This window comes from Motacilla alba, chromosome 4 (genome assembly GCF_015832195.1).
Source record: "Motacilla alba alba isolate MOTALB_02 chromosome 4, Motacilla_alba_V1.0_pri, whole genome shotgun sequence".
NCBI classification, from domain to species: Eukaryota; Metazoa; Chordata; class Aves; order Passeriformes; family Motacillidae; genus Motacilla; species Motacilla alba.
Window position 1 is genome coordinate 22,167,652 of NC_052019.1, and position 17,443 is coordinate 22,185,094.

The following is a 17,443-nucleotide window of genomic DNA, read 5'->3' on the forward strand; positions in this document are numbered from 1 at the left end:
AAGCTGAGATTTGCAGCTAATATTAAAAGGAATGTGATACAATGAAAGTGGCATAGAGTACTGATGACATCAATCTGAAGTACTTTAACAATCTTCTGGACAAGAATGTTAGATTCTTTCCACTTGATGTGTGTGGAAGGTCTAGTCCCCTTTACAGCTCTTCATGATAGTGTGTAAACTGTAAAGAGTATGTGTTGGCTACATGGAGCTCTAGAGTTTACTGTGCTTACTGTGTCAGTCATCTCAGACAATGCTAGTGGCATTCATCCACTCATCCAGGTCAAAAAGAACTAGATTTAAAGAGAGAACTCTCTTCTGCCCCACACAGAATATCCTTTGAATTTTAGTGCAGATTCATCAGCTTTTCAAATGCATCCCTTCAAATTTTGAGTCTTAGTCTTATCACCCTCACTTACTCCTTTCTCTATATAATGCCCATTCAAACCTCACTAAGGAAACCATGCCACAAGTAAACATGTGTATGGCTGCTCTTCCTTTCATGGGCCCATGGTGATACTCAGCTGCTGAACTCTCCCTTATTAAGGCTGAAACAACACCTTTGTCTTGCTTTTGTAGGTTTCACAGCCCTTCCTAAGCAACACACCTGCACGGTGGTTAGTCCTGCTGGCTGTTACCCTGGCTACCCCTCCCAGCCCTCTGGTTGTGCTCCAACTTGATCTCCTTTTCAAAAGACATTCATGAGTTCCCTGGTTAAGTGAGACACCCAGTGCATCTTATGTACTATAGAGTGAAATGTGCTAGACCAACGTGTGTAGCTAGTGAAGCTGCTAAGAGTGGCACAGTTTATAGCTGTTTTATGAGCAGTGAAGATACAGCAGCAAAATTTTGGTTTGTATGTGTTGAGAAGTGAAATTATGAAGTAAGGGTGACTTGTTTCTCTGTGCACCTGCCAATCTGAAGTACTTAGGGAGCTGTTGGTAAGAATGTCACTTTAGTTCTACCCCTGGTGCATTTGCTATTCACAGAAAAACTGTCAGGAGCTTGCAAGGACAGTCACCAGCCAGGGATTGGAAGAGCCATGAATTTTGTTGTTCCCTGAATTAAATGTGTGTTTGAAAGTGACTTTGTGGGAGGAATAAAAGTCAAATAAAATCTGTTTATTAAGGGTTAATGGGTAAAAAAGTTTTAAAACAAGAATTGACGTTAGTGACTGGAAAAGGTCAGGGAGGTGTAGGAGACTGCAGACCAGTCTCCAAGCAAGATAACAGAAGAAAAAGCCCTGTGAACACACTTGAGAGAAGACCTAAGTATAAAAGGCCTTTCACTGAAATAGAAATTAACTGCAAAAGTTTATGACTCTTTTCTACCTTGAATTTCTGCTAATGCCAGAGAGTAAGGAAATTCTGTCTTGGTGTTCCTACTTGGAACTTAGCTGGATGTGACCCCCAGCATGTCATCAAAGTTTAAAGTTGTATCTAACTTGGAAGTTTGCCTTGCTTTATGTGGGAGACTGCACCATCAGAGGTCACTTCCAAATTAAATTACTCTGTGATTTTGGAAGGAGAAATTGTGCCGTATCTCAGTTTAAAGGAATAAGAGTAAAAATATATTAATTAAAATGTTTTGGTTTAAAAATGCCAAACTCTAAATCTTGTGAGTGGAGAAAAGTGTTTGAGAAGTCTGTTGAGCACTACTGTGGGTTAAGGAGTGGTAAGGACGGGAAGTGCTGATCTGCATTGATTTCTGGACAGCTATTTTGCCACCAGTGTGCTGGAAACAGGCCAACTGCTTTTTATTACATATTAAACTACTGAAATAAAAACTTTTATGCAGTCTTTTAAAAAATGCACGTAAATACTGTGTGTTTATGTGTGTGTGTGTTTATATTTTATGTGTGTTTTATATGTTAAAAATATTTTAATTTATTTGTTCTTTGTTATTTTACAAATATTCCATGATTGTAAATAACTTACAGGTGACAAAAATATTGCTATCTGTCCTGATACAAATAGATAGCTTCTCCCATGATATAGCTTCTCCCATAAATAGCTGTGTACCCTATCTTTTCTGTAGCAATACTCTCTACTAGAATCAAGAAGGAAAGATACTAACAGCAAACAGTATTAGATTTCTTGACATGTTTTATTGAGTCTGCTTTATTGATCAAGAAAGAAAAGCAAGTAAAAGCACTTAAAAATAATTGCAATGTCCTCTCTAGCTTGAGTAAGCTAGCAAAATTCAAGCAAAACATCTACTTGTTTCAAGAGTTTTGTGAAACATTTTCAAGGCTTTGTTCTAGCTGTGGTGGTGTGAGACCTTCTGATGTTCAACTTAAGAATCTGACCCTAATGTTTTTCAGTCTCCAGCAATTTCTGGAGTCTGTTGCATAAGACCAGTTCCTGTCAGCACAGGTCTGGCTTAGGTTAAACAAAACTCCCTCTGTCCTTGAAATCATTAAGCCGGTGCTTGAGCTTTATGCAGAGACTGGTAGGTATAAACAGGTGAATTTGTGCTGCAGGTATAAACATTTGCATAGCATCTAGAATAATAAACTATCCCACTTTTTTCTTTTTTCACCTAGTCCTCCCAGCTGATGTGTTAGCAGTTCTTTTTCTATGGCACATTTTGCTTTTTGAGCTACCATGTATAAAAGAACTAATATCTTTTCTTAGTCTGGTCTTACAAAAGTGAGCTGTTGCATTCAGCTGTTACAGGGCTCTTTTCATTAAAATAGTTTCTAACTCTTTCTTACATCTACTGACAGGATAAAGACGTTGACCTCTTATGTGCTTGTATGTAGACTTTCAGGGTAGCTGCTAGTTTCAAGGGGTAAAAATGCATCTGCAGTTTATGTGGGGGGGAAGAGCTGCTCTTTGTTCTTCACATGCAGCAAACCCATGCATGCTTAAAAATTACCACCTTTTGTCATTATTTGGTGCATGGCATAGAAGCTGTAGCTATTTGTCTTGTTATATGCACTAGGAAGTCCTAGGTGTTGGTTTGTATTTTGCTTGGATACCCACAAGCCAAGTCCCAAGAATACTCAGCATTTCAGTTCCCTGCTTTGTCTCTGCAAAGTAAACATTCTCATTATAGCAGAAATAATGTGGTCCACTTTAAAAAAACCCACAAGTCCAGTGTTATTTTTAATGGTTATAGATACGTGATCTTTTTCTATATCTAATTTAGACACTCAGAACACAAAACCTTTTCCCTAGTACATTTCATTTGTGTCTTCTGTTCAGCAGGCTTGTTTGGGCTGAAGTGATAATAAGAAGGTAATGCTCTGTATTTGGTAAAGGTTCGTTGTTGCTTACACTGATGTTCTGTACATAGTTTTGTGGGTTTAGGGAAATAATTTTAGGTCAGCAGCAGTGTTTTTTCTGATTACAGAAATAATCTTTATCCACTAATTATATAGTTGTATTAAGAAACAAGTCAGAAAACACTTAAGAATAGAAGTATGCTAGAAAAGAGGATTTCCATGGCAGAAAGAAATCCTAACTGTGTACAACAGTCTTTTCCCACTCTCTTAGCAAGTTCAGATGAGAAGGTACAATTACCAATAGGTATGTATAAAAGCAGTTGGTGTCTAAATCCCCAGGGTGACATAGGGTGGCCCCTCAGGAGGTCATCTAGTTCAGCCCCCTGCTCAAAGCAGGGTCACCTAGAGCAGGCTGCTCAGCCCATGTCCAGTCAGAGTTTGCATATCCACAAGGATGGAGACTGCAGTCTCTATGGGCAACCTATGCCAGCTTGTAATTAAATTACCTTTGTAATGAAACAAAAAATGTAAATATCTTGTGTATATAATATATCTTGTGTAAACATATTGTGTATTTAATTCTTGTGTTCAGAAAGAGCCCACAACCTTTAAAAGACTCCAGGCAACAATAACTTAATTCAGGAGCAATTTCATCCTTGCTGCTTTTTGATAGAAATTGAAGAGCCATAAAACCTGATTCTAATTACATCCTAATTAATTTTTGGAGATTTGCAAGAGATGTGGTTACTCATCACCCAGTGGCATGCTGCTTAATCTGGAAATGTTCCAGCTGTGGTTAATAAGCATTTGCCAAGATAGAGCCTACATCTTTATTCTAATAACCTGAAATAATTACATTTTTAACTACTGTTTACTTCATGTTTGTTTACTAAGCATCCAGGTCTGCTTACTTGAAGAGCCAGTGTCAGAGGATGCAGAGGGCAAGTGGATTGTTCATTTTCCATACTTGCATAAAAAGTCTGGAGTGGTACAGGTGGATAAAAAGAGCACAAATCTTGATCAGGCAAAGAGCAGTTCCAGGGAAATAAGTATTTTGGATTTTTTTTTTTATTCATCATGGATTTTGTCTTTACTAATAAAAGTAGATAAATGTTTAACATACATAAGCATCACAGGAAAGTGAGGTGATGATCTGCTGCTTCTGCTACTTCTACATCAATTGCCTAATCATAAGTAATACAATTTTATTAGCAGGCTGAAAATTTTTTAGGTCTGTAAGTGAGAACAGAAGAGTCTGTGTTTTTTAATAAGTGTAGCACGGAAGCCAGCTGTTACTTTTCAATGACATGATTCAAGCCCTAGCATGTGTGAAAATAAATAAATAAATACTCCCCTTGATTTTTCATCAACAGGCCTGCTTGGTCTCCTCAGACACAAAGTTTATTAACTACTGCAAAGTCCTTCTGTGTGATGTAGTGTCTTTCCCTAAGAACTGTCTGTATATAAAATATAGCCATTGTTGAATAGCTATTTTGTCAATGTCCAAGGTGTTTGTTAACAAAAAACATTGAAGAAGTTAAATTCAGAAAGTGCACAGATGTACTGGATCCCTATTGCTTTGTCAGGGCTTTAGCTCAGCTTTAACCCTTGCAGCACCTGCACTGCTGGAAGCTGTCCTTATCGTCATTGACATGTGTGTCGCTGGGGGAGCTGAATTGTGCTTGAGATAGTGGTCTTCTTTTGAGAGCTGATGTTCCTGGCTTACCAAAGCAAGCAGAGTTCAGAAAATGCCTCAGTCCTTTGCTGCTGCCTCTGCAGCCTCAGCAAAAGTGGAGGTGGGATTGCTGGTCTCTGCATGTATCCTGGGCAGCTCAGCAGTAAAATTGTCTATGGCTGGTGAGTCCAGACACTCCCACAAGAGTAAAACATGTTTGTTAAAAATTGCTAAAGCAATTGCACCCTCACATGTGGGTGGAATGAAGTTTTATGTTGTACTGTGATTCTGATATGTTATGCCACTCAGAATTGTTTCTTTGAAGGAGTGTTGAGTAAATAAAACTGAGGTAGACTTTAAGCTCACTGTAGAGCAAATGCATATTGCTTGAGGTACTAAAGATTTTTTTATACTCTCAATGTTCTTCTTGCATATGATTAAGAAGTTTGGCCCAAAGCTGCCTGAGCCCAAGGCTTTCAGACTGGTTTGTGACATATCAGAGAATGGACTTAAAAATTCCTGACCCTGCTTTTCTTGCCCATTCTTCCCTATTATCTTTGCTGAATGATTTGCTGATGACTCATGCCTTGTGCTGAAGGGTGAAGTAATGCTTCCTGAGTTCCTATTTTGTAATGTGTTACTTACTGTTTTAAACCCACCAGCTATATGTCTGTGAATATCTATCTACCTACCTATCCATATCTTTATCTTTGTTTCCTTGTCTATAAAAGGAATCCTGTTGAGGACTTTATGAGCACCCAGAACATTAACTCAATTTTCACAGTTCAGATTTTTTTCCCTCAAAGTCCTTTGCTGTTTCCTCAGTTGCTTTATGCACATGACTGCATTATGATTAAGCAATAGGTGACCATAAAAATGTCTAAAAAAAACAGAGGCCAGGTCTCCAAAATATTCTCTAGGTTTAGAGATGCCTTTTCTCATAGGGGAGATGGTTCTTCTGGGCTGCTGTTTTAGTCTGCTGCTCCTGGGCTTCCTTCTGTACTATCTGCAACCAAAAATTTGTAAGTAAATGAAGTTCCAGTTGATGCTTGATAGGGGAAATTTTGTCAGGAAATTGGCACACTTTGCATGGATTTTTCTCAAAGTAACTTTGGTAAATAAAACTGGCAGAATTAGCAGTCATAATCATAGGTGGTGGCCCCACATTTTTTGTTACGCAGCAGCAGCACAGACTGCAGAGGAGCCTTAATCTCCTAGGTCAGTCAAAGCAGTGTGATGTAACCAAGCATTGGCCTCGCAGCAGCTTAGCAGAGAGCATATGCCTATCACTACCATCTAACCATATCAGCAGCTGAGACCGTTTACTGTCCCTCAGAATGTGCCACATGGCAGTTTGGGTTCTAATTACAACATCTGTCATCTGTACAGACTGCTGTCTCATACAGATGCCCTGCAAGTCATACTGTATGTGAGGTAATATTATTTAAGAGTGTCATCTAGGATAGTAGAATAAAAATGAACATGTAAAATAATTTATATAGATATTAAAAAATACAGCTATTTACATTTTAAAAAACCACCAAAGTGCCATAACAATGTAATATGCTGTTATGAAGGGGAAAGCAAATTTGCAAGAGACTCATTAACCTACATGACATGAGTGTTTGAGTAAGAGACGGGAGTGAAAAATAACAGATTAAATAACTTTACCAGTTAATTAGTCCATAGCTTCTTGTATGCTTTTTGAAGTACTTCTATCTTTCATTTTGAGTTGGAATTTGTCATGTTGTAAAGGTTACTTCAATGGCAAAAGTTTTACTGAAGATGAAGAGCATTCAAGGGACAAAATTCTTTTGACAAAGTGTTGATGATGGTGAACTCCTGGCAAGGAGACAAATGAGAAATTCCTCTTCTCAGTGTTTAACTGCTATAATGTGTCTCTTGAATAAATGCACTTCAACTGGTCTTTTATTTTTGAAACTAAATCAAAGTATCCTTCCAGGAAAATCACAACAGGGAGCCTCTTAATTTTGCAATTTGTTTGTCTTAAAGTACCAGATGCTAATGTGTATTTTTCCCCCTCTTGTAGGTGCCTGAGATTATTAGCTCTATTCGACAAGCTGGAAAAATTGCCCGTCAAGAAGAGTTTCAGAATAATCTCTCAGATGTTGAAGACCCTTTTGCTAAGAAGTTTGAGGTGCTGTTCTGTGGACGGGTAACAGTAGCCCATAAAAATGCACCTCCAGCACTCATAGATGAATGCATTGAGAAATTTAATCGTGCAAGTTGTACAAAAACCTCAGATTTCAGCTCATCATCCCAACAACATGAAACTGCCAATAACTTTGGAGGTTTCTCTTTCAGCAGCAAATTGCGGTCTGTGTTCCAGCCCTTGGTCAATGAAGAGGAGGAAAAAAGGCCAATTAGGAAATCTTTTTCTCAACCTGGACTTCGTTCCTTTGCGTTTAAAAAGGATTTCCAAGAGGGAAGCCTTAGGAGTAACAGCTTTGTCAGGTCTTTTGAAGAAGATGCAATTTCACTGAACCTAAAAAGTCAGCTCATCTATGGACACAGTGTTGTGCAGCCAACTGACATTGCAGAAAACCGGACTATGTTGTTTACGGTAAAGCAAGATTTGCAGCTTCTGGTGGCGTTTTCACGTCTTGGAGTTTGGAGTGGCAGACACCAAAGCAGATGTTCTGACAGATGGCAGTTACTTCTTTGATAACTTAATTGCAATTACCAAAGCTTAACTTAAACTTGCCTGTTTCTCTGGAGAGCATTACTTGTTAGTGCAAATTGGTTTACATATTCTAAATAAGCTTATATTAAATAGTTTAAAACAGTACTTCATGAAACCTTGGGCTTCTAAAGGAAGCTTTTAGAAAGTTACTGCAAGTCAGTAGGTAGTTGTGCAGCTGCAGAATGGTATGTACACTTACACTAGCTGGTAACTGCAGAAATAAATTTCCAGGGAAACTAATTATCTGTAAGTAGAGCAGAAGGACCAAACTGTGACTGAGAGCAAGTAGACTTTGTCCCATGATAAGCAGTGTAATTGATGAAGGTGCTTCTGCTGCCAGCATGTTTGTGTAATGATGGAGTATTCATGTAATAGCTTCCTACACTACTCCACACATGCCTCCACTCCTGCTCTGCTTTGGTGTGGCTAGCAATGCCCTTGCCTTGATAGGTGAGCAGCAAAAATATTTTCTAAGAACTGAGAAGCAAGTAAGGAATGTGACATTTGCTCCTCTTACAATCCTCATGATAGATAAGCTGTGTGACATATTTTACTTAGCTTGTGTCTTCTGAGCATGATACAAACCTGGAGCTGATACTGCAAAGACTGACTCTCCTAAGGTCATCTTGGATCCATCAGCTGCTGTTGGAGCTGGCATTCTTAAGGCCAGTAATGGAGTAGAGTGTGAGCAATTATAGCAGGTTTTTTAAAGCAGGGAAAGAGAATCCTTAAGGAGGATTGCCACTGTGTTTTATTTGTAAAAAGTAGCACGCAGAAAACATTGTATTCAGCTACATCTGAATTAAAGCTTCTGTTTGGTTGTGGCAGGCTGACATCAAATAGTGAGTGCAAGAAGATGGGGAAATGTTTCTTCCCTAGTAAAAAGAAAGCCATCCATGTTCACCTTCTTCCGCTGAGCATCTATTTCACACAGGAAGTATAGTACCCTTTGTAATAATAATGCCTAATTTTAAATAAATCATTACTCCATTATTGATTCATGGCACATATTTTAGAAATAGATTATAGTTGGGCTGGGTAGGTCCAGATCCTCTTACTCCAGCGAGTGAATTTTTAATTTATATTAAATAGATGCAGCAGTTCTCAAAGACACCTGCAGCTACAGTCTGAATATAATGTCAGTCACCTGCTGGCAGCCACATTTCTGAATTGTGAGGCTTTGCTGATCTGGCTTTGTGCCTTGGGTTGCTTTCTGCCTGGGAAAATATTGTTTAGTATGAACAGCTGTATTCTTTTCCTATTCAGCCAGTCTAAATTCAGCTGAATGTAAGGAAGTGAAGTAACTCTAGTTGTGCCTTCATTACCCAGAGGCAGCAGCTGATGGCAGAGCTGAGTTTGTTGGTTACCTTTCCCCCGTGTTCAGCAGGTTCCGAGTCAGGGAACGCAGGCAGCATGCTTGGGTCTCATCAGTTTGTTTGTGGCTACATATGGAATGCTTACAAGTAGCTTAGTATCCAGAGGGGAAAAAATGGTTGGTATATTCCCAGTTCGTTACTTAGATTTTGCCCAGGACTGAAGCAAAGGTTGGTTAATGCATGAGGTGTGAAAAATACTCAGATTAATTGTCTGGCAGCTCTCCTCACTTGATTCAAACAGTCCTGATTTTCATATCTTCTTCCTGAAGAACTGCTTTCCTAGCCAGCTTCTTAGGATTTGGTGGAGAGAGGAGCGAGTATTTTTAGGTTTTTCTCCTGGTTGTATGTTGAGGGTGAGGGGGAAGAGGCTCATTGGTTTGGGTTTTTTCCCCTTGTTCAGTTGACTTCAAATGATCACTACTGCCCAGGGGCCAAATGTGAAAGGATTTTGTGGGACTGAGCAATAAGAAGGAGCCTCTTGCTGCAGGGAGAGGAAGACAGCAGTAATCAGGAGCAGGTGTTAGAGGGAATTAGCCCCATGAGCAGAGGCAAGATCAGCCCCGGGGACAATACAAGGAAATCAGCAGGCATCTGGGGAAAACCATTGTGGCTGGTTGAAGTGAAAGAAGAGGTGGAAGGTGAATGCATAGGGCCACTTTTAGACATACAGAGGTGGCACATCTGACTTGATCTATTCACACATGAGATTCATCCCTTCCTACTTTCTTAAGAAAGTACAGTTATATTGGTGCTGCTGATGTTTTTGTGTGCATCTTTTAGGATTTGGTACTGATTGAAGTGGGTTTCTCCAAGTCATGCTCGTGAGTGGATCCAAATTCCACCTGCCTTCCTAAAATCTGATATGAGACTTGTTTTTAGCATTCGCTGATATGCTGTACATATGAGGAAATTAAATTTTTATGTTACTATCTTACAATGATGTTGCCAGAAGCTGCAAAAATAAAAACAGTAGTTTCACCTTAAAAATGCTCTTTGCCCATGGATACTTAGCATCAGCATCATCTTTTGTACAAATGTACTGTACAAATGGCCTACAGAATAAAATATATTAGAAAATATACTCCAGTAAATTAGTTTGTGTACTTTTTGAGTTAAGTGCTTTAAGTTAAATATTATGTGTGCCATAAATAAATAAATCAGACTCACAAAAATTATTAGGTAGACTACAGGAAGAGGTACACACTTGGATTTAAATTTTAAAGCAGTCTCATTAAGTAGCTTCTGTGACTGTGGTACATTCCAAGACTGCAGAAAATAGGAAAAGGGAGTGTGAGTGTATTTCTCTCAGTGCAAAGTAGGTTACTTGTGATACAGTATTGCTCTCATCTGTTTAAACATTATTTTCTTGTCTTGTTAAACCTCAGTGCCATAATGTGCAGAGCTCTGAATGCCAAATCAGTGTTATTTAGTATTATTTCTGGTAGTAATATGCTAACTGATATAAATATACAGGTAGAAAAAAATTGAGATCTATATTCAGGAAACATTTTTATAGTGGGATGAAAGGAAGCATAATGTTACTTTTTAGCATCTGGCAATTTATTTTGTTCTTTTTAGATTGGCCAGTCTGAAGTTTACCTTATCAGTCCTGACACAAAAAAAGTCGCAATTGAGAAAAGCTTTAAAGAAATATCCTTTTGTTCTCAGGTAAGATTGTAGTGTATTCTTTTTCTCTTTTTTTATTGTTTAAATATTCTCTACTTGTGAATGCTCATGTAGTCCTCTCTCCTTGCATTCCACATGGATTCTCTCAACAGCAGTTTCAGTGATTGCTATTGAAAAGCTGCTAATTAATCAGTAATTTTATAAGATCATCATTCTTTTTCATGCTTTGCATTGTGATTTCTGAGATAAAGACTCACTCCTCTGTGCAGTGGATGAATAATATTAGCTAGAAGGAACACACTGGTCAGGAACACACTCTTGTTTGAGATTGCAGTGAGCATGATTCACAGCTGTGCAAATCTTGGGATGTCTGAACCATATTTTTCAAGAAGTGAGAATGAAAGGAGAAAAATTATATGGAAGAGTTAGCTGAAAAATACTTTAAAAATGTGTTCTTTTCAAGAATATAAGTTGCATGTGTTTAAATGAGGAAAGTCATCTGCCATGCAGAGGTAGTATATATGATGCACTGTGGGCAGGCATATGTCAGAGTCTCCTCATTCACTATTAATCCCTGTTCCTTGTGCCACAGAGTTTGCTTCTCTGTCCTTCTGCCTGAGGTTTTGGGTTTTTTTATTTATTTGTTTGTTTGTTTTGTAGGTTTTGTTTTCCATAAATTACTTTGGTTTTTAGTTTGATGATAATAGCTTTCATCACTAAACATACAGGCACATATTCTGAAAATTTCAGAGTAAAATACATTTTGAATAGAACTTATTAATTTCTGGGTCTGCTGTATGGATCTTTTATACTTCATCCATTAAAAACAAAATGAAAAACAAAACAATGTCTGACTTAATTGAAATTAAAGATTCATGAAGTATTAGGTTCTATAACAGGACAGAATTTTAAAGGCCAGATGTCTTTAATGTAGCTGTAACAGAGATAAATGACCTATATGTAATGCTATCTTGTTCTTTTCTTCCTGAAAGAAATACAAGTACAAAACATTGAAAATAGGTATGACTGTTTCATTGCTGTTGTTCCTTTCCTAGGGAATTAGACATGTGGATCACTTTGGGTTCATCTGCAGAGAGTCTTCAGAAAATGGAGGTTTCCACTTTGTTTGCTACGTGTTTCAGTGTACAGATGAAGCACTGGTAAGTGAAAGAAAAGAATGGCCAAATGTAATATTAGGCCCTAAAAATCTTCTATTGCTCTATGCTCTGTATTTTGCTCAATGTCCTCAAATCCTATTCCACTCAGAAATACAAGTATTTCAAACATGTTACTAATATATCAGTCTGCAAGAGACCTTTTCATTTGTTTTGAGGGCAGACGTTAAAATCCTCTTTAAAATCCACAAAATCTTCATTTCACAAACTAAGTTGGACCTTATGCTTCTTTTTTGAGGAGAGTTTTCTGTTAGGGCACCTGTTCTGAAAATCAGGACTACTCTCCTGTGCTCTAAGTAAGGCCAGTGCATCCCAACTGCAGTAAGCTTTTTAATCATAGATAAGAAAGGGGTTTGAGATAGAGGGCAGGATCTTTCATTAGACCACAGTGATAAAATTGGGTGGCCTGGAAGAGACACGAGTTCATGATGAGTTTTATTGTGCTTGTGCGTTTGTGCACAGAGCCAGCATAGCAACAGCTTGTCTTTTTAATCATGAGCACATTCCCAAGCAAGGGGCAGTATCATTCTAAAAGGCTGTTGTGTTTGTGTTAAAGAAAACAGTGGAAGAGTGAAATTCTGTTCTTCTGCATGCTGTTCTTTTCAGGTTGATGAAATCATGATGACATTGAAACAGGCTTTCACTGTGGCTGCTGTGCAACAAACTTCCAAGGCACAGCCCCAGCTCTGTGAAGGGTGTCCAATGCAAAGTTTGCATAAACTCTGTGAAAAGATAGAAGGTGAGATTTAAAGAATTTTCTGGTTGAATATTTTTTCTGGCAGTTTCACTGGGGGACAGTATGTAAAATCCTAAGGAAATTAATGCTTAAAAATAGCTTGGGATTTGGGGTGGAAAGTTGAGAGCCAGGTACTTTTATTTAGAGGACTGTAGTATCAGGTTTTCTGTAAAGTAATAAGAATTTTCTAACAAGAGGTAAGCTCCTTTATGTGTTAGTTGAACTTTTTAAAACTGTTTCCAAGTGTAAACATTAGCAAGTTGCAGCTTGTTTGGCTCTATTAGCCCTCTAAATGCAGAAGACTCTAGATAAGGAACCTCTGAAGGACAGATGCTGCAATAGCTGTGACCTGCTGTCCTATTGAGTCCACTTAGAAACTGGCATTATGCTATCACTAAGCAGGAACTGAACAGTATGCTTTTAATATGTGTGTTTGTGGTGTTGATCTCTGCTCCTTCATGGAAATGCAGAAATTAGAATTGTAGTTGTTGCCCAGGAACAGATGTTCAAGTCATAAAAAACCTCTTTACGTTTCAGCAAATTTCACAGTTAGATTTTGTCCCATTTAAGTGATGTTTGGGGTGAATAAAGGGCAACAGCAGCTTGTCAGATCACATGACAGTGGCTTGTTGGACTAAAACCTGCCTAGTGTTAATTTGATGAAACTGGAGAACTTACAAAACTACTTTCACTCTGTTTTGGTTTTCAGCTAGCTGTGATTTTTGGGAAGTTTCTTAAAGGCAAATGTCCCTTAATGCCTTCAATCATGCCATCTTGTTAATCATATCATCTGCTTCTGGAGGAGATATTCCATGATCAGAAACTGAAGTGCACAATACTGTTGATGGTTTGCTGTTTTTCCACAAAAACAGAGGAAATGAATTTAAGCCAGGATGAGAATAGAAAAAAATAATCTGAATGAAAGGGTAGTCTGCTTTAGACTGTCAATAGATGTTTTCATCAAAAGGCAAAGTAAGACCTTCACTAAGCAATAAATTTACTGGTTTTCAGAAGGGCCCACAACACAGAAATTGGAGAAAATGAAAGGGAATTCTATTTATACCATAAACAATATTCAAGCAGCACTGCACAAAACACCAACAAAACAGTCTGCTAAAATGCAGTAGATTGTGGGTTTATTTTATCTTGTGTGATAATGGAATCTTCAGCTAAGAGTATAATCCTGGTCTGTGCTCAGTAAATCTCCTCATTGCAGAGTTCATGTCCCTCATTTTAGAGACATGAGTTTAGTAGTAGCTTTAAATTAACCTAGAGTTCTTTCTAATGCCCTCTTATGAAATCATGGAATGGGCCAGCTCAAATAATTGACAAGCTTTGGCTTAAATTGTGAGCGTATTTATGTGATTGATTAATTCTGAAAAAATTGACCCTCTAATTTGTTCATTTTTGTTCCTCTTGGTAGGGTTGCACCCTTCTAAGACTAAACTGGAACTACAAAAGCATCTAACCACACTAAATAACCAGGAACAGGCCTCTGTTTTTGAAGAGGTTCAGGTAAGCTTTGTTTCCTACAAGATTTTAAAGCTGTTGGTGTTTTTTGCTAACATCTGTGTAAAACACAGAAGTAATTTTCATTTTTTGTGAATCATTCGCTACTTTTACTTAATAGACTCTTAGCCAGCTTGTGCTTTAATTTCAGTTGTTTTTCTAGAGCTGTTAAAAACTTACCTTTTGATGAAAATGACTGTTTTACTAATTTTTCTTCCCCTAATACTCCTTGCTTTCCATGGAGATGTTGCCTTCTCACTGAGTAAAACTGAACACATTTTTTTAATGGGTGAAGGCAATAACTTGTACTGTGAGGACATTCAAACTGTTACTTGGACCAAAACAAATTTCTGTAATATTCCCAGATGAGAAAATTTCTTGCCTAAAATATATTTTCCTAGATCTTAATTCTTGTCAAGCTAACAAAAGAAGTTAAACTTTTGATCTTCTTAATTAAATCTATTTTAGGATAGAGGAAAGCATAGCTGGATTTAAAACAGATGATGTGGATTGTAGGAAATGTCACTGGGATTGAAGCACTGTTGAAGATTAAGAAATGTCAGACTTTTTGAAAAGTAATGTTTCCTTCCTCTTTTGAGTCATTTCAGTCTCTTTGTGTGTTTCCACATGGCAGTTTATCACTCAGTACCAAATTTGGAAGTTACTCTGTGGAACCAATTCCATGAGCTGAGTAATTTCTTCGTGTAGGGCAGCTAGCAGTACTGTTGCCTTTTAGTGTTCTGCACACAGTCTAAAGCTTCTTTCTAGTAGTCCCAGGAAACTGTTAATTGCTTCTGATGAGGGTCTGCAAACCATTAACTTGGTAAAACTAAGGGTAAAGTACAAATCTCCTGCCCATCTTTCTTAGCTAACTTTTTTAGTTGGACAGCCTGGAATGTTGCATTCTTGCAGATCCATTTATTGTTACCATGATTTGCATTTTTAGGTAACTGTATTCCTGTGGTACTTTCATTACTCTAAAGGCTACCTTGGCATTAATTCATACTCTATTCTCTGCATTATATCAACAGGCTTAAGGCAGCATATGTTTTTCAAAAGTTAGGTTTCTGGGATTAAATTCTTTAATAAATTGTTTTAAAATCTTCTCTTACAATAATTGAGATCAAAATAAAATGCAGCATAGATAAATAGGTTCACCTTGTGCACTAATTTATAAAAAACCTATGTCATTTCCCAAAAACTAAATGTCCGGTGTGAAGGATTTCTAGTAGAAGTGTTGTGAATCCTATCTCTAGGACAGTACTCCATGTATGCTACAACCTCAGAACTAGTGGTTCCATTTTCTTTATATAAAAAGAAAATTGACAAAAATATTTTTAAAGAGTTTATTTGCTTGTGGCAGTTTGATATCTGTACAGTTGTCCTCTGTCCTTGGTGTAAATTCTGGCATGTATGAAGTGAGGTCAAGTGTTTTTGTGGCTGTATTGGTGCTTTGCCTGGGACACTGGTGTCCTCTGGTGGACTGGAGTAGTAGCATTAACAGACTAAACTTGTTCCTACATTGATGATTTATTACAGTGACAAATGAAAAGTGTAAACATTTACAAACTGTTACACAGATGTATAATTACTGTGCTTGTGATGTTTTCAATTACAGAAATTAAGACCACGAAATGAACAAAAAGAAAATGAGCTGGTTATCTCTCTTTTGAGAAACATGTATGAAGAAAAACAGAAGGACCACGTTCATGTTGGAGAAGCAAAACAGGTAAGTAATCATTCAATTTTAGTTCATGTAAGGAGAAGCCAGGAAAAAATTTTCCATTCCATTTTTGTATCTTTCCAAAGGCAAATTTGCATCACCTGCAATTTGAAACTTCAATGTGTAAGCAGTGGTGAATACTGGGTTTGCTTATGGTTCATAAACTATTGTCATGTGCCAAAACAGATATCTCAAATTTTGAGGTCCCTGGTACAGTCTGATTTCAGGCCTAGGAGACAGGGTTGCAAACGAGGCAGACTACTAAATTGTTTATTTGTTCTCTCTGCAAAGAAAATTTCATATATGTGAGAGACTGTATAATGAATTTGTGATTGCTCTCAGCTGATCTGTGGCATTTGCCATCTCGCTGTCAGTGTTGAGTCAGTGTAATGACAACACATTGGATTTGGTCATTGATAAAGCCTCCTTACATTTACTCAAGACTGAAAGTTATTTCTTGTGTGCAAACAACCATTTGAAGTTCACTGAGATTTTCTCCATGCTGTTGACTATTTTGCACTTCTGTTTTTAAACACTTGCAGGCTTCACAACCTCCTGCTGAGAATGCTGTAAATGAGGTGTCCAGCAGTGCTTCGAGATTTAGATTAGACATGTTAAAGAACAAAGCAAAACGGTCTCTTACAGAATCTTTTGAAAGTATTTTATCACGTGTAAGTATCTTCATGTTTATTGTCTTTGAGCATAATGTCATTGCTTTGTTTATTTGATAGAAAAATCTTACTTGTTAGCATTCCAGGCCTTAGCCCAAAGGTTATTAAAGTCACAGTGACAGGAATATTTGAGTGTACATTTTAGAAGACAAAAAAAGGAGGGCTTTGGTAGAGAGAATACCAAGTCCTGAATGAAGTGAACTAATTCCAAGATAAGAAAATGTGTATATAGACATTAAAAAAATAATATGAAGTTTAATATGAGGACATATGAAAAGCAACAATTGATTTGTTTATCTTTTGTATTTAGAAAATTAAAACAGTAATTATTGCTCACTTCTCTTTATGTAGAAGCAAACTCCTAAGGAGCTGACTAAGCATTTCTAATGAGATGTGTTTATTAGTGACACAGAACTGATGAATAGTGGGATATCTGAACTTTAAAATTCTGTAGATTATTTGAAGATGAGGAATGTAAAGAACGGGACTAAGAACATGAGGGCATCTATGCACTATTACATCTACTATTACAAATTCTCTGTAGACAGTGTCTGGAAATACTGATTAGTGGAAAAAAAACTTCAGCATCTATGTGATAGTGATTCCTTTCAAACCTGGTTAATTCTGTGATTCTGTGAAAATGTTTATCATGAATAGATCACTGAAATTAGCTACTGAAGTAAACAGCAGCAGTTTGAAATCAAATCAGATGTCAAGTTTAATCACGATTTAAATCTGTGGAATGTCTTCTCATTCAAATATACTTAATTTTGCACCTCATGAGAAAAGCCTGAGGAAAATAGTAGGAGGCTTGGAAGGACTTCTGCTTGACAAAGGATGAAATAAATCAGACCTTCTCCCTTAAAACAAAAGAGTTGTGACAGAGTGCCAAACAACAAATATTCAGGAACAGAAATTGGACAGTTACATTGAAGCAATATCTAATACAGTTGTACAATTTATTAGTTCACAGACAAGCAACTTGTAGTGACAAAACTAGGTTTTCAAAGCTTGTTTCAGGC

At 37.4% G+C, this 17,443-nt stretch overlaps 1 protein-coding gene across 12 annotated transcripts in view; it reads left to right on the plus strand.

The window, feature by feature from the left end:
• TBC1D1 (TBC1 domain family member 1) overlaps nt 1–17,443 on the plus strand; it is a 98,327-nt gene that overhangs the window by 39,515 nt on the left and 41,369 nt on the right. For all 12 annotated transcript variants that reach the window (XM_038134570.1, XM_038134566.1, XM_038134568.1 and 9 more), the window contains 7 exons: nt 6,952–7,485; nt 10,560–10,649; nt 11,663–11,767; nt 12,389–12,521; nt 13,942–14,033; nt 15,646–15,756; nt 16,293–16,421. In XM_038134570.1, the coding sequence (XP_037990498.1) occupies nt 6,952–7,485; nt 10,560–10,649; nt 11,663–11,767; nt 12,389–12,521; nt 13,942–14,033; nt 15,646–15,756; nt 16,293–16,421 (1,194 nt within the window). The remainder of the gene's footprint in view (nt 1–6,951; nt 7,486–10,559; nt 10,650–11,662; nt 11,768–12,388; nt 12,522–13,941; nt 14,034–15,645; nt 15,757–16,292; nt 16,422–17,443) is intronic.